The sequence below is a fragment of the Truncatella angustata genome (assembly GCF_020726525.1).
Source record: "Truncatella angustata strain MPI-SDFR-AT-0073 chromosome Unknown BKA67scaffold_10, whole genome shotgun sequence".
Taxonomy (NCBI): domain Eukaryota; kingdom Fungi; phylum Ascomycota; class Sordariomycetes; order Amphisphaeriales; family Sporocadaceae; genus Truncatella; species Truncatella angustata.
The window spans coordinates 1,689,502-1,710,760 of record NW_025763390.1 but is presented as its reverse complement, the minus strand read 5'-3'; the positions used below and the strand labels follow the sequence as shown (position 1 = coordinate 1,710,760).

Below are 21,259 nucleotides of genomic sequence, written 5' to 3'. Positions count from 1 at the left end.
GTCGCAACTTTAATGACTGTTTTCCAGACCACGGCGGTGGAGTGTTATCGAATGCTGCTTGCTGTAACCCACTCAACGACCGCTTCTCCTACTTCACAAACGAGTTCTTCGTAATGGGGCCCAGGCAAGAACAGACTCGTGTGCGCGCTGATCTCGTCGGTGATGCCCATAGACACTTTCTTCCACAGCGGATCGATCTGCCCGACGTTGTCCGCGCGCGCCAGTCTGCAGAATAATCGCTCCTTGTACCTGTGGCTCTTCGGGCTTGCCCGTATATTGTTAACTGCATCCGTTCTTGGCTCGGTGCGTGTATATTTGTCCTCTTCTTCGTCGCGTGCCAAAAGTCCCGTATCCCTATCCTCCGATGGCCTTGGCTGGGCTAGGTCAACGTTGCTGTCCCTCCGCTTATAACAGACCGTGTAGAACTGAACGAACCGCGTCCGCTGGTCAGGCCTCGGTTGGCCGCTCGCGCCGTCCTCTAAGCACCCGATGTCCTCGAGCTTTCGCAGGTCCCGGTACCGCTGGTTCAGCCGCCGCGAGTCGAGCAGGCAGCTCCCGAACTCGAAATGGTCCCGGAAGTGCCGAACGGTCGCATTCATCAAGCCCTCCGGCCTGTGCTTCTGTGCGAAGTGCACGAGGTTCTGCCACCAGCCACGGTCTTGGATGCGGACGTCGTTGGGGAAGCGCGGGTTGAAATGGGGGTCCATGGTGCCCCGGGACTTGAGCGAGAGTACGCTAGAGGAGATGCTCGAGGATTGGTAGATGGACCACGATGACTCAGACTGGCGGATCGAGATCGCTGGCGTGTTGGTGCCTGACGGTTGGGAACTCGATGTTAGTGTTAGAGTATCTGAGGCTCCAGTATTTTCTGGCCTTGGGGTCTTGGTCCGAAAGGGGCTGAGGATGCCAGTCAGGATCACACCGTTATCTACTCCCACAAACGGCACATCCAAGTTGACTGTACCGAGTATCCGGTGCCTGGGGGCCCAGCTGCCATCTGCTCTCCGCTCTCGCTGATTTCCTTGTTCAGTGATATGGTACGATATTTGGGAACGAAGGCAAGCTGCTCACCATCAGAACAACATCCGCGGCCACTAAACCCCCCATTGAGTGGCCAGCCAGGACAACATCCGTGTCAGGAGACTCGTGAGCACTGAGCCATCGGCTGAAATTATCCCGGGCCAGATGGAAAGCTTTGTATGTCTTGTACCTTGGATATATCTTGGAGTGTACTACATGCGTCGCGGCGAGGTGTATCCTGAGATATCTGTGTACGTGGACAGGAAAAGACTGAAAAGAGCTGTCGTTTCCGATGAAACCGTGGATGTATACTATGAGCAATCGACGCCGGGAGTCATTACTGCTGCAGATGGACGAGGGTGCTATAGATTGCGTCGATGAGAGCCTCGGGTCTGGCTCAAATAGGTCGAGGTCCTCGCGATACGGCTGGTGAGATGTCGAGAATATATTTGGGATTTCCAAGAATCTATGTTCCGTCTTGCTCATGGTCATTTCGGATATAATTGTTTGGCAGTATCGATCGTCTCTTAAAGATGCGCGTTGCTAGTACTGGGAAGGAAGACTAAGCAGAGCATACTAAGTGCATCATCAGTTGTGCAATATAGAATGCCAATGCCATAGCACCGTGGCAGTCGACAAAAGGTATGCAGGATATAACCAAGATTAATGAGTCGTTTAACCCAGCAACTTGGATATCCATCCAACTACTTCTACGATTATTGAAATCGGATGCGACAGGTGCACTTTTCGTATAAATACGAAAAATCGCATAGCACCGAAGCACAAGGCGCAGTCGTGCTCCACCTGCCTTTTAGTGCCCCCCATATTCTACCATATTCGAGTTCGCGGCCCAAGACTTAACGAAGAACGCGAGAAACCCGAACCACTTAGAAGCAACTTGAGTCAACAAGTTTATGCCAAGTATGACCGAGCCACGCGGCACACCGTAGGCTTTCTTCAAGTCGTGTTTTATTGCAGCGCTAGAGTTGATTAACATATTATCTGTTATCAAGTTTGCAGACATTGGAGTATGGACTTACTTCTATTGCGTTACAGCTGTGATACCATAGACTTTGCTACTCCCTGTTCGTCCTTTTCTCTTTTCTTTTTCTTTTGGCTGCACAATATCGAATAATAGGAAATATAAGCCGATCTCCACGATAGCAATGAACGAAAGATCAGGTCTTTCAACATGGCCTACTGCAGAAGACATTCCTTCATATGTGCGGGTTTCAACAGGGATGACTGAATATGGCATGCCTGTGTAGCGGGATCAGAGGCAGAGTTCATCACAGCTGCTCCAAGGCGCCACAACTGCGACAACCTAGATGGCTTTGATGACAGCCGTTTCAGTGGCTGTTGTAGTCGCAATAACAGAGCCTGCTGTATCAATCCCATCAACAGAAGCAGCAATTAATTTTTCCCATTTCAGCTGTGGCTGTCATCGTTCAACCGGGAGCATTTTCGACGTTTATCGGCCCCGTAGAGTCGTCAAAAATAACGAATCATCCCATTTAGCGGTACTACAACCTGTGAAGCTGCTCGTTAAGTAGGAATACCAGAATACGTTCTGATGAATCCCAGCGCCAGCAAATATGCGCACAACTTCGGCAAATCTTCACGAAGCAGTCATGTAGGGCGCTGCGCACGTAGGGTTCTCTACTCCGCTTGTGCAAGAGAATGGACACCATCGGAGGATGCTGATGGTAGACTCCTTGTCATTTACGAAGAAGATGGAGCCGTTCCCATCATTGAAGCCAGTAGACCCTGTGGAGGCATGGCGCTAAACGGTATGGAGGCGTAAGGTATTTGGGTGTCTCAGAAACGATACGCCATTTGTTAATTGCAACATACAAAGCCGTGTACCAGTTGAAGCTGGTATGCAGATTGCTAAGGATGCTTGTTGCAATTTTGGATATAAGAAAGTTTGCGACTGAACGTTGAGTGAATTGCAGGAGTCCTGTAATTCAGAGACGTGCGCTTTTTAGCAGTAGAAAAAATCATATCGGAGGCCCAAGAAGTGACCTTGACCTCGCCTGCGTAAACTTGCGAACTGCTGCTCTACCCAAGCTTCAACTTCAATCTCGGGGCTTTTGTACCTGGAAAGAGTGGATCAATTCAACCGCCTATGGCGTTGTCAATGAACAAGAACTCGAGGGCGGTGTAAGAGACCATTCCCCTAGTTTCCGAAAGAAGTCGAAGGATCCGTAGCGATACTGTTGATCGAAATGCTTGACACGAAGTAGGAGCTCTGTGGACAATTCCTCAAGTTCCGTCCGTAGGCTCATACTCTCACCTCTAGGTTTTTATAAGTATCTCCATTCACGAGCTCTGCTTCGATATTACAACACACTAATGCCACCCAAAGAGACACCCCGACCGATTTCTCGAAAATAGCGCTTTTCGACTCCGCATTTTGGCCTCACTGTTTAGCAGTCTTTCAGCAAGTGAATCTATCTTCAAAATGTTCATCAACCGAACGCGAAGAGTCATGCCTGTGCGACTTGCTGAAGGCGCAGACGTGGGTAAGTTGCAATATTCTCCTCAAAGACTGGGCAATCACGGGTCGAACTCGTCTAGACCGTCTACAAAATCCAATTCGAAGCAGTGGTCGTCCAACTTCTATTGATCAATGATCATTTCGAACACCCTCTAGACTGTTCGTCCCTCAAAACGTATAGAATGCGGTTCAATCATCATGTATATAAGTTCCAGATTACCCACCATGATTGAATAATTTACCGAACGAACCAGACCATCAACAGACCTTTGCATCATAATTCCAGCCTTTAAAAATGAAATGCATAACACAAGAGCTCTTTTGGCAACTCACTCTTGAAACCCTACGGTAATCTCATTTTCTCGTGACTCGAAAGGGTGCTTCGTCAGTATCGACTTTGTGCTGCCGGGCTTGCCAAGTACGTGGGAGACTGAATTGGGCACCCTTTGAACCATATGCCAAACTTCTAAGCTGTGGCGTGCCTCGGCCTTAAATGTTCAAGGTATTCTGCGGTAACTGCATCGCCCGGCTCAAATTCCACTCGATGATGTGTTCGGAGGTGAGTGCGACCTTGCTCGTAGTGATCATCGATTCTCTCAGCCTGAGGCGCTCGCGTATAATCCTCTCTCGTGCGTTGTAATTATGTCATTGGACAGCGTGAAGAGTTGCTTGAGTTGTGTCGAAATCTCGATATCAAGTGATACTGCATGAACGTCATGTCACAGAGCTTTCATATTTGCTTGCAAGCGTTTAGATTGCTGCGCTCTGTGATCTCGCACCTCTGCATTGAACGTCAAGCTTTTGCCTGATATCAGAAAGGTAGACATGTTGAGCTCGCCGATCAAGCAAGGCACTCTGTTCGCTCAACCAAGTTAGCATGTGCTCGATCTCGTCGGCCTCACAGAAGTGCTTCAGCACCACCTTGGAAGCCTCGCGCCTTGAGGGTGTCTTAGCCTGAAAGGCCTTTGAGACGTCAAGTAAATCATCGGAGAGATCTGAACAATCCGACACAAGCTCATTGAGGCTATCAGAGTCAGACAACAGTGCCAGCCAAACTAACTGCGGAGGACAGGTCCATGATAGATAGATTTTAGTGGGCATGTGCTCAAAGTTCGTTGTACGCTCTTCACACCATGAAAGTTGACGAGACCATGCACTCGCCAAATCTGCGAAAGCTGCCAAATCACAGAAACAGCTAACCTTAGTGGGATACCACTTGCATAAGGTCGCCGAGAAGCCTGCCGGTCTCCATAGGTGAGATTCAGACTTGCTGCAACGAGCTCTAATGCCGAAAAACGGCTACTCTTCCCTAGCAGCGTTCGAGCAGGTCATGGCGGAAAGAAAGCGAGACGGACGCCTGAAAATAATGCGACGAAAGGAGGGGCAAATCGATATGCATCGTCCCCTTTGGTGGCTGCCAGGACGGGCCGAGGTAACAGCAGGTGCAAGTCGGCAGACGGCATGCATGATTTGCTGCATTGTGCCTTTTCTAGATGCGAACCCCTTGCTGTATCTATCCGTCTCCACGCTCGCAGGCCCTTATAAAGTATTGGGCTGTGTTCCAAATTCTAGTCGCATCTTCTGCAAAGAAGGTAGCTCTACTAGATCTCAAGGATAGATTTCGGCGTGTTGTGAGAAAAGGTTTTTCAATTTTAGTGGTGCATTGACAGAGCATGGCAATGATGAATTGTAGTTATGAGATCTTTGGAGAGGGCTCCTGAACAAAAAAAGTTGCTATATGTATGCCACAAAAACATACTGGCTTCTTGGTATCTAATCATATCATGCCACATTAAATATACACGTTTTTGAATGATCGCTCTCATGATGATATCGCAGGCAAAGAGCACTATCCGATTTACCTCCTGGAAGGCTTGGTGTTACATACGTCCTGTGCGGTGATTAGCAATCCGACAGTCCTTGTGTGTTCCTTTCTAGAGATGGAACTTACCTTGCGCCGCTTAGCAAAGTCGTTGTAGAAATCATTCCAAAGCTGCCTGGCCGTACAGTCCTCGGCTCCATCCTTCTGCACGCACTCTGGTTGCTTGTCCTTGCGCATGCTGTCCTGCATTGGGATCCAGGGCTTCGGCACAGGCCAATCGGAGAAGTGCAAGAACTTGGCCTCATTGTAGATTTTGAGGGGGTCCCACTCTTCTCTATCTGTGCCTAGATACTTTTCGTGGTTGCTACCCCGGAACTCGCCAGTCAACAGATCGTAGGGACGATGAGGCAGGATCATCGCTTGATCCAGATAGAGCTGGTTGACAATCTCCATGTCGTAGTCGTTCTTGCCTGCTTCGTCCATCTTCTTCATGATGCGGTCCATCTCGACGGCGCTGGGCTGAACCAGCATGAGTTGCGAAGACAGGATCTTGGAGTCGGGGAACAGCCAGTATGCTCTGGGCATGGCTACAGGGCACGGGGGCAAAAGGAATAGCTCGTCCATGTGTTGGAGAACTGTACCGTCCGAGTCCATGTTCAGGACTCTTTCGTATTGGGTTTGGTTGAAGGCGAGGAGCTTGGTGAAGGACTCGGCCCAAGTCGCTGTGCAGACACGTGGTTAGTACAATGCTCAGAGGTGTTTGGGGGTCCGGATTGTCATGTTCTTACAGTCACCACCCATTCGCTTCTGGACAGCGACCGGCTGTAGCTTGACCTGGTACTTGTCGCGGGCCTTGATCAAGAGCCTCTGCTCCTCGGTCGCTCCACTTGTGGCCTTGGGATCCATCATGGTTTCGGGGTACATCATGACACGGTCGGCCTTGCTCTTCAGCCTCTGGAGGGTCTCGAAGATCATGACCGAGTTGCACAGATAGGCCTGGTTTGTGACATATTGTGTGTAGGCGTATCTGTGCCAGTTGATATGGCTATCGTCATAAGAGGCAGGTATGGATGCCACGGGGCAATCTGAGTTGGGGTTCGAGGCAACGGCACCGTAGCCTGACTTGAGTGTCTCGAGGGAGGGCAGGGAGTCGTAGTTTCTGAAGGCCAGGACGAAGAGCCCGAGCGCCGCAATGGCTGTTCCGGCGTACCGCACTCTCTTGGACATGAGGATCTGGCCTATACTGGGGCGGACTTTGAGGGAGTTGAGAGAAGAATCGGGTGTGCCATTCGAGGACTCGCCCGTGGGCAGTGGGCTGTATTGCTGATATAACGAGGACAAGGAACTCCAGAGCGGAGCCATTTTGGATGTGGTCGGGGGCGGGTTGCGCCGCAGATCTTGTGCCCGAATGATTCGGTTGAGTTTGGATTATGGAGAACCGTGAACTGATGATGCTGTCAATCGCATTGAGGCGACCGGGTCCGGATCAGCGTTGAGAATGCGCAGTTGTTGCAATGTGTTAGTTAATGTTGTACTGTCTCTAAAAGGTAAGCATGGAAATGAAAATGGGGGCTGGCGGCTGACGGGTCGCAAAGCAACAACTTAAGTCAGGCAGCGGGCAGTGGGCAGCGGGCAGTGGTAACTACTCCATAAGTTACAAGCGCTGCCGCTCATACCAAGTACTGTCTGGTCTCTGATCATTTAATTTAGTGGAGTCGAATAGCTGGGGTCACGCTGGTTGCTGGCTGCTGGCTGCTGGCTGGCTGGTATCCGGCGGAAGCTGCTGGACAGCGACCAAGGTGACATCGCTGCAACTCAGCTATAGCCAGCCGTTGCATATGCAGTTGTTCCGACAGTCTGGGGAGCCCTCACAGTACAAGACAAGATCTCGGGGGCACCAGAGCACTGTGCTTCGAAACGACTATAGCTAAAAGTGACCGAACTTAGGACTAATTTAAGGTGCAGGCAGCACAAGTATGGAGTAAAGTGTACATTGTAGGCAGCTTGCCATTCTCCACGTTCCACAATCTTGGGCCAGCGCCTCTCCCGTCTCTCTTGCATGTGGCTCTTTTGTGAGAGCAAGCCGACACGACACAGCTGTTCTTATTCATTTGGCCCCCCCTGTCCCACAGGGTCGGACAATGCGGCATTGTCTCATGGCCCCTTCCAAGGAACTCAATGCAAGCGGTGTACCGAGAAGTCTGAAGGATTGTTGCAGGCTCTTACCAGAGGCCAAGCGCTCTCATCACTATCCCGCTATATATGGTCTAGCGAGCTAGCTTGATCCTTCTCGCAAGAAATAGGTGGCTCGAGCTCGTGGAAAGCCATTAGCGGTTGTCTGCTGTGCTAAAGCCCATGACAATATTCCCATTCTAGGTGCCTGTTGAGCAGCGTCCGCAAGGCTAACACACACATAACCGTGCATAACACTTGGACAAAGCAGAACAGTGCATGTCAACCTCGACGTCGTTGTCTCTCGATGATGATACGATTACATGTTATGCAGCACAGGCGTCAAGACAAGCGTTCTTCATGAGGTACAAAAGCCACATTTGATCATGGCGCGAGATGAACTCCACCCACTAGCGGCCGAAAGATTCGCTCAGCCAAGGAATGTAAACCTTGTAGGGCTACGCCGTGGTTGCTCGGAAGGAGCAGCGATCAACCTGTAATTTTAACCAGCTTCCTTCGAAAGGGTTGCCAAAAATAGAATATCACGGTTAGCTCATTGGAGGGTGCTCCGCACAACGAGCCATCCGTGTACTATGCAGCGAGCCTGCATTTTCCGGAAGGGGGCGCATTATATTTGACACAGATGGTTCAGTATAATGGTGACATAACATACAAAGAAAAGGACCCGATGAGAAGATAATCACGATAATAACAACGATAACACCCACGATAACAGCTACGATGATGGCCACGGTGGCCTTCATATGTACTGTAGTTATGATAAAGAACGCTACGCTGAAATGTATGTATTAAAGTCCCCGTTAACCGGATTCGATTAGCAACGAGTGTCAGCCCTCATACCTCCTAAAGGTCGGGTACAGCCCTCCTTCACGTCGGGTATTTTCGTCAAGTGTGTCGACAAGCATCCGATCTTCCAAAGGGCCTTGAGAAGCGGACCGGCCGGACATCTAGAGTCACGAAAGCTAGCATTGAACACATCATGAAAACACACCTATTCGCTCTTTATATTCCAAACCGGCTTTGTTGATATCTGCCTGACCACGAACACTTGGACCTCTTCTTCTTCTTCTTGAAGCATAAGATAGGCTTAAATTTGAAGGTTAGCGATACTAACGTTAGACTAGACTAGTGGAAATAAAACGGTGCTGGTGCGGCTCTGAGACAGGGACCCCCCAGGCTTTGGGGCACGGCGCTTTTCTGTATTTTGTTTAGAGATTCCAGGCATTCGAATCCTTCAACAATGCATCGCAACCGACGGTCACACTGTAACACAGAATTGCGCCTCACTGCCACAACATGTCAACCCCCGTCATGGCCTCTACTTGGGTCATTTGGTTGGCGCTCGATGGCGGAGTGGACCTTTCGTTTAGGCGCTGGCTGTTTACTGTGTCGTAGCCACTCTGAGACCAGATCGCCCAGGCTCTTCATGAACCCGAGAGATAGACTAGGTCGAATGTGATGGCAGGGGGCATCTTTCTGCACCATATGTACGGATCCGTACCACACTCTGTTGTTGATGGCTAGGGACTTTCTGCACTTTGTGGAGACCAGCCCAATCTGCTGGATCCTCTTCTATCGCGTGAGCACCGAGCTCAGGACTATTTTGAGGATCTCCTTCCTTCTTCCCATATGTTCCTCTAGTTTGAGATTTCTTCTGTTTCGTTTCCCGACATCCTCTGTGTTGGCTGACTGAATGGTTGTATTGCTCACTTAAGAAATGATGCCCTCCACCATGGCGCCTTTATCATTATCTTTGCCAGCGTCTTTGCTTTCATACTTATCACTCCTAACATCAGTCCATGCAGCAGTGGACCCTATTGCAGCAAAATGGTCAGATCAGACGTTTGGTCCCGATGGTCCCTGGCCAGCTGTCGAGCTTGTTGTGGGAGACGCTCAGAAGATTGCCCTGTATCCTGGACACGAATACCAGAGCTTTCTATTGACGAGTGATTATTGCACACACAACAGCTCGTTGCCGTGTTATGCCAGTCAAGCGGGTCTATACAATTCAGCACAGTCCATGCTTGATAATACAGGATCTGCAGGAGAAATCCAGTTCACCCCAGGGCCCGATTATAGTATGTACTTACTTTGTTCCAGGCTGTGAGGGGTCATCAGAAGAAGACTAACGACATTTTGCTAGTGGCTGGATTGAATGTAACTGGTGCGTCTGCAACATCATGGATCGACTATATGGATCTTCAAGATGGGTTGAGCACGACTATTCCCAACGTCTCAATGGCACTGATCTCGAACGCGTACGCCTCGTACCCAGGCGGCTCCTGGTATCCCTTAAGCGTGGGTTGCTTGGGCATTGGTGCTCCAGATACTGTGAATCAGAGTTTCTCAACAGGTGGAGGCCCCGCTATCAATGCCAGTCTGATTCCTGGCTATCTCTCATCACAAAAAAAGATTGCCTCGAACTCGTTCGGAATGCACATTGGGTCGGCTAACCCGAAGATGGCTGGGTCGTTGTATTATGGTGGATACGACCAAAACAGAATTGTGGGAGAGATTTTGACGATGGGTGGAACGGGCGACATCGGCAACGAGCTTACGCTGAACGACATCTCTATTTCAGTCATCGATGGGTCTTCTCCGTGGGATTTTGGTACCTCTCAGACCGGGCTCTTGGCCGAGGGCAACTCATCAATCTCGGGTGGCCTCAAGACACGCATCGACGGCTGTTCCCCCTACTTGACTTTGCCCACATCGACATGCAAGGCTATCGCCGCCCATCTGCCGGTAACCTTGAATGAGGATTTGGGGCTGTACATCTGGAACACGGACGACGCCAAATATACCCAAATTGTCAACTCAGCATCAGCCCTCAACTTCACGTTTAGCGGCACTTCAAACACCGACCAGGTCACAATCGCCGTACCATTCCGCCATCTCAATTTGACCCTGGAAGCACCGCTCGTATCCTCGAAAACACAGTACTTTCCTTGCTACAGCGGTCCCTCGAAGCAATACACACTTGGCCGTGCCTTCCTCCAGGATGCTTTCATTGGAGCCAACTGGGGCAGCAAGACCTGGTTTGTAGCACAAGCACCTGGCCCCAACGTTCCGTCGCCGAACATCATTACTCTCGCCAGTGGCGACAAGACCATCGAAGCTAGTGCCAACGACTGGAAGCAGTCTTGGTCTGGATCCTGGAAAGCTCTGACTCCTGCCGAGGTCAGCCCATCTGCTACCATCGGTGCTGCAACTTCCACTGCTTCTTCTGATACCGGCGGCATCGGTTCGACTTCGAGCGGCCTATCTACCGGAGCACAAGCAGGTATTGGTGTAGGTGTCGGCTTGGCAGCCCTCGCCGGCTTGGGTGCCCTGCTATTCTTCTTTCTCCGCCGACGCCGAGCAGCAGCTAAGGAAGCAAGCGCCTCCTCTTCCCCGAGCAACCCAGCCTACCCTGGCGCCATCAACAGTCAGACACCGCAGCACGGTTACTATGAGCCGGTCAAAAACCCGGCCTCTCCTAACATGACGCAGCCAACTATCTACAGCCCCCACCAACAACATGCCTCGGTGTACCAAGCTTCCTCGAACGGCACGTACGATCCTTCGCAAGGGAGTTATATCCCACCTCAACATAGCGGTGGCTATCAGCAGGGCTATGTGCAACAAGGATACCCGCAACAACAATACACTGCTGAACTACCCGGTGGCATGAGCGCCGCGCCGCAAGAGCTGCCAACGAATTACCAGACACAACAGAATGAGATGCCGACCACCTTACAAACCCCTCGTGAGGTCCACGAAGCACCTGGCAGCGATATATCCTCCCACAGGTAGTTGTGCGTTCATGAAGTTTTTGAAGAACAGGCGTTTTAATGATTTGTAAAGATTACAAGTTATTTTCTTATTTGCTAGTGTCTATATGGTGTGAAGTCTATGCCAGACAGGATAGAATATTGAGGTGGAAAAGCGCGATGAGATCGCCCCAGAGATACCACTTGAATTTAGAACAGAGTATAAATGTTGAATACCACTCATGACCCCCTACTTCTTCGAGTCACCGTATCGCGCAGCTGCTCAAACCACATTGCCGTCTTCGGTGGTTGCCATGACTATGAGTAATGCTGCGATCTACTGCGCTGACAAAGTCCCACCATGCGCCGCTCTTTCGGCCCACCAACCGGGGATATATTTCGAATTCCGAGCCTCATCCGTTTCGGCGCACTGTGTATGCTGCGGAGGGTGCCATTTATGGCATCATGGCGGTCATTTGGAACATATGCCTTGATTGGCTCACAATGTGAGCGTGGTCCTACAAGTGCTGATGTTAGGCTCCACTGCTCATTAAACAGAAGTACGAAATTGCGGAGAACCGTGGATGTCAGGTCAGGGCTACATGGGGGCCTGTGAGCTCGGCGATGAGCTTACTACTGTTGGAATGCAATGTTGTGTGCATGCGTGAGTTTGAGGAAATCCATTGTTTATTATAGGCTCAACCAGTGCAAAGAAACTATGTCCAGCACGCCAACCGCTGCGCTGAATCTATTTGCAAACTGACAGAACTATCGTAACGAATCTGAAGGTTCTAAGCTGGGTAGACAGTCTCCAAACCATTCCGAAATCCCTGCAAACCATGGCGGTGTCGGGCGACGAATGTTCCTGATATGGTCAGCTGACTTGTGTATGGAAGTATGGTGCGGGCTCACGTACGCCAAACCAAAGTCATTCGGCTTGTGAAGCAAAGACGCGCTTGTATGAACACATACGTCGATTGTGTCGAGGAAAGCCCTCTTCCGGATACTGATTCACGATTTTCTTGTTGATGCGGTGTATGCATACTAAGAATAAGAAATCTGGTGCCGAAAAATATTAGCATGCGCTGGAAACAACGAGGTTCAGTCTCAGTCTCACGTACGACTTGAAAATCAGACTTCATATTCATCGAGATCATCGTCGGCGGCGACAGCAACCGCCTCGTCAAGCTTGCGCTTCTTGGTCGGAGTGGCAGCGGGCTTCTTGCTCTTTTTCTTGGCAGGAGGTGTGACAGCCACGGCAATCTGCTCGCCCGAAGGAGCGGCAGCGGGTGTGGCAGGCTCAGATGGGCCGTCGGCGCCACCATCGCCCTTCTTGATGATCTTGCCTCCCTTGAACTCGAAGCCGTAGGGACCGACAATGGTATTGATTTTTCGGGGACTACAGAAGACAAATCGAGTTAAGTCGGTACTCGCCAATGTGAATGACATTCAAATTAATTCAAACGAAAGAGAAAAAGAAGAAGAGAATACAATACTGACACATTCTTGGCTTGAGCGAGGTTGAGAATGGGAGCAAGCGTAGCGTTATCGGCATGGAAGTCCTCGCAGGCCATGATGAGATGGCACAAAGCGATGATATTTGCACCATCATCGGCGGCCCTGCCCTCGGACTTAGGAGTCTTTGGTGCCATGGTGACGTTGTGTAGTAAATTATGGGTTTGTGTGTGTGTGTGTGTGTGTGTGTGTGTGTAATGTTACGTGGTTGAGGTTTGGGGAGCTCATGAGGTTGAAGTGATATTTTTTGGGGGTTGGAGGTTTGTTCGGTGAGGTGTTGTTGGATGTTGGGAAAGCTTTCGGAGGAGCTCTCAGCCAGGCATTGATAAAGCTCACAGTGGGGGAGCTCATAGAAGAAATCTTAGGCATTGTTTACCTTGGATTATTGTTGCGTCTCTCACCTTCGTTGACGCAATCTCGCTCGCACTCCAGTCAGGCACAAAATTGCCGGTGATTTCTCATACAGTCATTCAGTTAATCCCATTATTGAGCCAGAATTGTTCAGCAAGGTCGTCCGGTAGGGTTACCTTGGGCAGCTGTGTCTTCATCATTGTTATTATTTTCACGAATCATGAATCTATGCGAATTTTGTTGATTACAGAGACCATTTGACTTATTATTGCTACTAATGAACCAGTTTTCAGCCAGCAACAACTGTATCTTGTATACTGGTCATCGAAATGCACCATTTGTCCACAGCCTGCAGTAGGTATCTAAGTGGCCCTGGCTTATTTAGTCCACAGGTTTGACTCTCCCATGCTTGTAGTTTCTTGAGCCAAAGACATTCATATCTATCATCTTTAGACGATGCTCATAACGACAATGGGATCACAACATGTAATTTCTTTAGGCATCCAAGTAGCTTGGAACGCATGACTAGCTCAGATCGTGATGGTGCAACTAATTGAGACTTCACGTTCTGTGCCTCCGAGTTGTAAAGAGTTCATATTGAAATTTCTTATCTCATTTTCATCAAGGTGACTACCATAGGCTAGTGCTATACCTAAGAAGTGACCAATCGTTCAAGCAGTACCAAACGAATTCTAGGTATCATGCATCAGTTCCTAAAGTTTCCTCTCTAGATCCGACAGACCTGTGCTGCCTAAATGCTAATATTTTGTTAATGCACCAAACCTACACATATATGTGGGTTCAGATATGGGACGACTTACAGGATCAATAAACCAGAGCAAGTGAGATCGGAAACAGGTGGAAAATGCCGATCAGGCCGCACCCTCATCAATGCCATCCTCGACGTCGACTTCAGCACCGTCCTGTTCCTCCTTGGACTTCTGCTTCTTGGAGACGACAGGAGCCTTGGTCATGGCGTGGTTAGCTCGCTTGCGACCACGGGCTGGCTTCTTGGAGGTGGCAGCGGAGGCCTCATCATTGTTGTTGATGTTGCTGCTGCTGTTGTTGCCGTTGCCAGCATTGACATTTGTGGAACCGTTGACCTTGACGACCTTTCCTTCCTTGAACTCGAAGCCATAAGGCTTGACGGCTGCATTGATCTTACGAGAGCTAAGTAAACTTTATATTTAGTGGTCTGCAGAAATTGAGGTATTATTGTGACACAATTCCACCAGTATGCTCAAACAAGAAGGGGAAAGAAAGAAGGGAAAAGTCCGATAAGGTAATATGCAGTACTAGTGTAATGAGGTATAATAATATCTGGTGTTTGTATCGAGTACAAGTGGTGCTTGACAAGAGAGTCTCCAGGTAACGTGTGACTTACGTGCTTCCTTGATGAACACCAAGGATTGAGGCTAGATCGCCCAGTTTGAGCTGAATGGTAGAGTTGGCAAGCACCTGGCACAAAACCATGGCGTTCTCCACATCAGATGGCATTGTGGATGATGATGTCCTGCTGGGCGATGTGTGGGATTGAAGGTGTGATGCTGAAGGATTGCAATCCGCGCTTGCAGATTGTTGAGGAGAAAAATTGTTTTAGTTACAAGCTTGTTCTGACGTACTCAATTGATGTGGCAAAGACCAGATGATCAGAATCAATGATTGCTGTAAGAGATCAGATGCGTGGAATTGTAACAGGACTTTTGCCCCAACATACAAGAGAAACAGGGAGGAGAGTTACGCGACGGAGCTTTGCTCTGGATGAGACGATGATGCTTCGAAGAACTCCCGGGTTAAAGAAAATAGGCATCGACGATATGCCTTGTGGAATAACCACTGTGGTATTTACAATGCCATGGGGATGTCATAACCCTATTTGTTGGTGTACAGGACTTAACTGTGCTTTCTGCGATGTCTTGGATAATTGGTATGTGATGTGATGGTGATAGCAGCGATGATGATGCACAATAATCTCGCTGTTGTTATTCATGTGTCTAATAGCAGCTCGATGGGGACGACCGGTGAACACGCGGCACTCATTACAACAATCAGGTGAGCCCATGGGACTTGCCATATACAAAGGCATGCACCATCAATTTCGGGTAGTTCTGCTGGCAGCATATCTGGAACCGTCCACTTCATATCACATATGTGTTACTCAATGATGTGTCCTGACATGTGACGACATGCGACGAAGGCAAGTGATCAGTAACCGATACGAGTATTCTCGTTTACATACCATTCTATATATATGCATTGTTAATTGGCAATATGTCTTGCTTGTCGTAAGTTAACCTCTCAGATTTCATTATTAGGCATGATTGTCCAACGAGGCTGAGGTTTGGGTGAACAAGGAGCAATGACTCGAGCCAGAGATGTTAGAAATGTTTGATGGTCCAAAAACATGGTTCACCATGCGAATATGAATACAATCAACACAATGCAGCAAAATGCAAAATATTGCTCAGCCACAGGATTGAACTGAGGACCTTCGCATTAACTTGATATTACTCATGAGTAATATTAGTACGACGCTCTAACCAACTGAGCTAGCCGAGCTTGTTGTTGAACAAACCCTTCTTAGCGCGACTCTATACCTTAGAACGGACGATTGAACAATACCCGAATACTGTACAGCCTCAAGTTAGTCGCCTCAGTTGACCACCCCATCTTTAACCAGTCGTCGAATTGTGTCAATACTGCCGTGAACTGCCATCTTAGCCGTCTGTTGAAAATTCAATCAGTATGTTTCAAGACCTCTTGCTATCATTAAAAAAAAATTTGCTCTTACCTTCCAATGCTCTGCCTCTGACTTCTCCACTTCATTGCTTCCTTCCGCAACGTCGGGATGGAGCCACGCAAAGGAATAAGTCATCAACAATTCACCATCTGGACCTTTACTGACGATATTGCTGATAAAACTGCCGTTGTCCTGCTCAAAGTCTACGCGCGATGGCGCATAATGCGCGCAGACTTCTGTGACAGACGATCCATCACCCTTGGGCCCTGCACCCTTGAATTTGACCTTGCGTGTTATAGTGAACCCCTTCTCGGTCTGCTCTTCTGACAGGAGATCACAGGAAATGATGATAGGCACGAAGTCTTGTGCGCGGCGGACTTTGCGCTCCAGTCCGGCCCATACTTGCGTTGGCGCAGTGTAGGCAATGTTAATGGCAACCATTTTGCTGTATCTTCTCTAAATTGACGCACCGGCATTCTTGGGTCAACGTGACAGCTATGGGGGTTTGTATGCTCTTGTTGAGAAGAAGAAGAAAAGAAAAAGGCGAGACCGAGGAGCTCTGTTTGTGGAGGGAACATCCATCGGGCATAACCATTGGGAAAACCGACCGCAGTCATTGCAGCAATACGTCGTACCGCCTGCTATGGAACGGCCCACAACAACTATACCTACGCATCGTTAGCGGCTGGGTGTAAATCCTTTGTTATGCATATTACCCTGAGTTGTATATGATCTGTACTTTACAAATAGTCAACGATCATATAGAGCACGAGATACTTCCCCATATTTGGACTTCCACGAGCTGAATGGAATTTGTTGGTAACTGGTCCCATGTGCTCTACAATATCTCAAAGCAATTGGAGTATATGAATTGAAGTAGCTTCCTAGACTGTGGTTCTGAGTGCCCTATTTCTCTAAGCAGCCCCCTTTCCGATTGCGACTTATCGGCTGTCTTAGTTCATGGTCTGATCAAGACGACTGTTGGACTTTATACAAACTAAATTCGCACTTAACGACTAAATTTATTTTACCACGTCCATTCGATTCAACTCTTATTCTATGTCGTTGCCGGAGAGCTCAGCGGTAATGACCTTGAAACTGAGAAGAAGAAGAAGTCGGTAACATCCAACCATGTATTCATGGTTATTTGCGCGTGGTCGTGTGTCTTGGCAATGCTGTTAAACAATCGAGTACTGTGCCTTTATGATATCTGCTATCTATGGGGGTTGTCAGGAACGGCAAGACCTTCGACATGATTTCAAGATTGTACTCACCTTCTCACCCTGGCCATACATAGTGGCTGTGGGCGCGGCAGAAGTGATCATTGGCCATATGCTAATATCAATAACCCGTAGCCCCTGGACTCCATATACTTTGAGGCGATCATCGACTACACCTCCTAGCTGTTGCGGCAGCATAGCTGCTGTGCAGCACTGGTGTGCATTACTGGGGTTGATCGATCCACGGAGAGCTGCCTTGAGTTCCTCATCGGTCTGCAATTCATCGCCGAAAGGAGCAAGTTCAATTGGCCCTAAGGCTTGCATGGAAGGTTGAGAGAAGATGTCGCGATGTTTGCGGAAAAGAGCTAGAACGAGATCCAAGTCAGAGGGATTCGTCATCGAGCGCCAGTCAATGACAGGATTAGCAAGAGGGTCTGTGTTGTTAATGTTGATAGTGCCACGACTGAATGGCTTGACGAAGTATAGCGTCGCGGTGGTTGTTGTACTCCAGTGTATCTGTCCAATGGGCGAAGAAAATCTTTGCAAGCTCTCTAGGGAAAGTTCACGCTGCCTCTCATACCCTTTGAGGACTGTCAGGTCAGTACCCGCTGGTAAATATTGTTCAGCATCTTGATTGGCCAGCCCATCGATTATAGTCTGACAATTACTGGTCGCATTGCACAGCGAAATAGACGCAATGTTAGTGCTCAAAGGATGGACGATAGTGAAAGCACCCTTATGCTTCTCTTCATATAGCTCGAGTTGCTCTGCACGGTATATGGCATCGGTGTCGAGCGATCCTTGATTAGGCGTCACGTTGTCCGTGACTGAAAAGTTACTATGCTTGCTTGCGTCAATGTGCCTGTTGTTTCTTGCTTACAGTTATATGATATGGTCAGAGTTGCGTGATCCTGGAAGTTTTGACCAACTCCAGGAAGATTTGACACTGTTGAGATACCCAGTGACTCAAGGACATTGCTGGATCCAATGCCGGACAACTGAAGAATTTGCGGTGTGTGCACCCCTCCTGCTGCTAATAAGACTTCCTTCGCTGCTGAAACTTGCGAAATGCTGCCTCCTGCGCTAGGCAGATACTCGACACCAACAGCCCTCGTTCCGCTGAACAACACCTTACCTACTGTGTGCTCTGCAAGAATGTGGTAGTTAGGCCGCGATTCCTTGACTCTTTCAAAATGATTAATACGTGCGTAACTTCTAGTTCCGTTAACTGGGTCCAGGAGGGTAGGAAAGAAGAATATGCCGGTGTTGTCACCACCATTCGGGTCCGAGGATTCCTTGATTCCTGAATCCAAGGCAGCTTGCCACCATTTGCCTGTACGGTTTTGATTCGCATCAGACTGGCCACTAGTATTTCAAGTGAATCATTCTAAGGGCAAACTCACCACTACCCGGGAAGAAATATGGTGGATAGCTTCCCTGGACAGGTCCTGCATGGCCGTGGACTTCGTCGATATAGGAAATGTTTGCCTCGGCCGCATAAGCTGCGTCAGGAACCGTGAAATTCTCGCTCTGTCAAGAAATTAGCGACCTAGACATCGAGTGATATCATCTGACCTCCATACCTTTTTGAAATAAGAAATCATTCCATCCCATCCCCAGCCTTCACTGCCCAGAGACTCCCAATTACTGAAGTCATCTGTACCGCCTCGAAGGTATACCATCGCATTAACAGCAGACCCACCGCCGACCACACGACCACATATTGACGAATACGAGATGTTATTCAACCCAGTCTGTGGTTCACTGTTTAATCCAGGCCAGAAGTATTGGAACGGCGGGAAATCCCCAGGGATCAAGACATTGTCTTCTCCCTGATCGAATGGACCAGCCTCAATCACTAACACAGACACTTTACTTGTGTGTTAGTCTGTAAAGTTGGTATCACAGCATCAATGCTTCTTACCGGAGGGGTCCTCTGTGAGCCTATCTGCAACTGTCAAGCCTGAGGGTCCTGCACCTGCTATAATGAAGTCGTACGACGTATTCGCAGCCTGCTGGCTAACCAGAGTCGCATAGCGGGGTATAGCAATGGCCTGAAGCGGCTGCAATAGGCCGAAAAGGTACCACAAGGAGATGCACAGGGTACACACATTCAACATCTTGGTTGCTAGAAAGGTCAACTTCCTATGCGATGATGCCTGGTATTAGACTTTCAATGCCCAAGAAGTTTGAGAACACAAAAGCGAAGTCTCTTGACAGGCGTTGCCAAGTCCTCGGAATGTGTCTCGCTTGGAACTGACGGTCACCTACATCGTAGGGTAGTATTGCCGTCAGCTCGGAAGACCCACAGCAATCAAGAGTCCCAATGTTAGTCGTCAATCTGTATGCAGGTCCCGTTTGAGTTAATCAATATTGAAATGCAGTGTTTTGCCCTACGCAATGCCTTGCTACTTTACTACAGCCAATGAAACGATGATATGCTCTGAACTGGCTCGTGAAGTAAATAAAGCCTCGCAACTTGAACAGGTTTTCAAGTGGAAAGGCAGTCTTACTCACACTTCTATCATGTCTGATCGGGCAATATTGAGGCTATCGCCACTCTTGCCAGTTCTTGCAATGAACAGCTTTCGCGACCTCAGGTATCACTAGTATTCCAGCGCTGACAGATTATTTTCTTCCTACCTGTGTAAATAAAGCAGGGAATACGTATTCTGCCATCGCAATGACCGAGTGGTCCTTGAGCTTTTGTCATTCATCTTTACAACCGATCCAATAACTTTCAGCATATCATTATCTAGAAGTTTGAGAGAAAAGTCTTGTGTGTGTGTGTGTGTGTTGGGGGGGGGGGGGGGGGGGGGGGGGGGGGGGGGTCACCTAAACTCCTCTAAGAATAAAAAGATTATGTTCTACTGTTCTTAAAATTCCTAATCATTTCGTTCTGACATATATAGCGTCGGTCATGCACACTCGCATTGTGGAATGAATGATTCTTGCAAATTGAGGTGGAAAATCGGCTAAATCGGCTGTGTCAACCATAAGTTCGTGCTATGACCAGTGCATAACATAGCCATCGCATACTTGTCAAGTTACTTGGTGATCAGCTCTCTAACGCAGCGATTCTAACTTACTATAATTGCGAGAGCCCAGCGTGTATGAGAAGATCTGCTTGCCAAAATGGCTGATCCTAATCAAGATTTCGAACACCGCAAGGACGACTTCTCAAACTCTGCATACGTTCCCGATAGCACTCTGCACTCTGCTGAGCATGTTTCATTGGATTGGGAAATACCCACATTTTCACCTCTTCGGCCGCGATGGCCAGAGTCCTGTTCCTTATTATGATGGCACATCCCATGACGCCGACCTATATGCCAGTAATAAAGTAACAGGAAAAAGGTACCAGTTAGTTGCTACCAGCACTTTTGCAACGAACCAGCCTGGAGCATGCTCAGTAGCACCTAGTCCGGGCCTAGCATCCCGGGTCTTCATTGGTTATGGAAATAGATCCTATAGCCTATGATCAGAGTCTCATGCATTCTAGCTTTGATTGGGATGCTGTATCGATCCGAGAATGAACCAGTTCCGGACTGGCCTCATGGAGTTGCCTTGAACACTGCTGTCGCTTTCATCTCGACTCTTTGTCGTACAGCGTTCTTTTTCTTGCAATCGAGGCTCTGTCGCAGCTAAAGTGGAATTCATGTAGGAACCCCAGGCCGCTTCAGGACTTCTGAGTTTTCGATGAAGCAAGCCGTAGACTATTGGGGGAGAGGGTCCTGGATTGAGATTCACGCTCAGACAATAGTCAGTTATTCGTCTTATTTGTTGTCACTCATGCTTACTAACTCGTTTCAGCGGCATGGGCATTCTTGCTGCGTTGATTATAGAGTCGAGCATTGCAATGCCAACGCTCACACAATCAGTAGTGACATAAACTACCCACCTGATACCAATTCTTGAAGATGATGCAGCGACGAGTTCTCGGGCCCAGGAAATCCACTGGGCAACTGCCACTTCAAACGCCATGAGTCAATATGTACCTTTACTAGTCTTCTATATCTATGTCAATATCGCAGGATCATTCGGTACAAACACGTTATAGGGGATATTATGTTACCATTTACTCTTGCCATTCCCCAGTCCTTGTACACAAGACCCGAAACCCCCTACCGAGGACCACCGAAAAGA

The 21,259-nt window shown here is 48.7% G+C and overlaps 8 protein-coding genes and 1 non-coding gene across 9 annotated transcripts; 2 read left to right on the top strand and 7 right to left on the bottom strand.

The window, feature by feature from the left end:
* Positions 1-44: 44 nt before the first annotated feature.
* Positions 45-1,506, bottom strand: BKA67DRAFT_664134 (uncharacterized protein; the record flags this gene model as incomplete). Its single annotated transcript, XM_046108315.1, has 2 exons — positions 45-1,013; positions 1,072-1,506. 2 exons carry the CDS (start codon positions 1,504-1,506, stop codon positions 45-47), a joined length of 1,404 nt encoding a protein of 467 aa, XP_045952801.1.
* A 2,376-nt stretch (positions 1,507-3,882) lies between these two features.
* Positions 3,883-4,713, bottom strand: BKA67DRAFT_98174 (uncharacterized protein). Its single transcript, XM_046109589.1, has 2 exons — positions 4,300-4,713; positions 3,883-4,223 (listed from the first exon to the last, which is right to left on the bottom strand). The coding sequence occupies exons 1-2, from the start codon at positions 4,619-4,621 to the stop codon at positions 4,117-4,119; spliced, it is 429 nt and encodes a 142-aa protein (XP_045952800.1). The 5' UTR covers positions 4,622-4,713; the 3' UTR covers positions 3,883-4,116.
* A 545-nt stretch (positions 4,714-5,258) lies between these two features.
* BKA67DRAFT_98143 (glycosyltransferase family 8 protein) lies at positions 5,259-6,930 on the bottom strand. Its single transcript, XM_046109588.1, has 3 exons — positions 6,131-6,930; positions 5,472-6,064; positions 5,259-5,411 (listed from the first exon to the last, which is right to left on the bottom strand). The coding sequence occupies exons 1-3, from the start codon at positions 6,702-6,704 to the stop codon at positions 5,379-5,381; spliced, it is 1,200 nt and encodes a 399-aa protein (XP_045952799.1). The 5' UTR covers positions 6,705-6,930; the 3' UTR covers positions 5,259-5,378.
* A 1,285-nt stretch (positions 6,931-8,215) lies between these two features.
* Positions 8,216-8,629, top strand: BKA67DRAFT_98130 (uncharacterized protein). The gene is made up of 2 exons (XM_046109587.1): positions 8,216-8,316; positions 8,367-8,629. The coding sequence occupies exons 1-2, from the start codon at positions 8,256-8,258 to the stop codon at positions 8,516-8,518; spliced, it is 213 nt and encodes a 70-aa protein (XP_045952798.1). The 5' UTR covers positions 8,216-8,255; the 3' UTR covers positions 8,519-8,629.
* A 961-nt stretch (positions 8,630-9,590) lies between these two features.
* Positions 9,591-11,538, top strand: BKA67DRAFT_583759 (aspartic peptidase domain-containing protein). The gene has a single exon (XM_046104101.1). It carries the CDS (start codon positions 9,729-9,731, stop codon positions 11,328-11,330), a length of 1,602 nt encoding a protein of 533 aa, XP_045952797.1. The 5' UTR covers positions 9,591-9,728; the 3' UTR covers positions 11,331-11,538.
* Positions 11,539-11,758: 220 nt separating this feature from the next.
* On the bottom strand, positions 11,759-12,998 carry BKA67DRAFT_650891 (uncharacterized protein). The gene is made up of 4 exons (XM_046106057.1): positions 12,788-12,998; positions 12,204-12,686; positions 11,922-12,152; positions 11,759-11,805 (listed from the first exon to the last, which is right to left on the bottom strand). Exons 1-3 carry the CDS (start codon positions 12,897-12,899, stop codon positions 12,079-12,081), a joined length of 669 nt encoding a protein of 222 aa, XP_045952796.1. The 5' UTR covers positions 12,900-12,998; the 3' UTR covers positions 11,759-11,805; positions 11,922-12,078.
* Positions 12,999-15,614: 2,616 nt separating this feature from the next.
* On the bottom strand, positions 15,615-15,712 carry BKA67DRAFT_t173. Its single transcript has one exon. It is a non-coding gene; the product is annotated as a tRNA-Ile (tRNA).
* BKA67DRAFT_583756 (uncharacterized protein) lies at positions 15,688-16,751 on the bottom strand. Its single transcript, XM_046104100.1, has one exon. The coding sequence runs from the start codon at positions 16,332-16,334 to the stop codon at positions 15,894-15,896; it is 441 nt and encodes a 146-aa protein (XP_045952795.1). The 5' UTR covers positions 16,335-16,751; the 3' UTR covers positions 15,688-15,893.
* BKA67DRAFT_98021 (uncharacterized protein) lies at positions 16,727-19,373 on the bottom strand. The gene is made up of 6 exons (XM_046109586.1): positions 19,038-19,373; positions 18,697-18,983; positions 18,517-18,643; positions 17,994-18,446; positions 17,168-17,940; positions 16,727-17,110 (listed from the first exon to the last, which is right to left on the bottom strand). Exons 1-6 carry the CDS (start codon positions 19,231-19,233, stop codon positions 17,072-17,074), a joined length of 1,875 nt encoding a protein of 624 aa, XP_045952794.1. The 5' UTR covers positions 19,234-19,373; the 3' UTR covers positions 16,727-17,071.
* Positions 19,374-21,259: the final 1,886 nt, after the last annotated feature.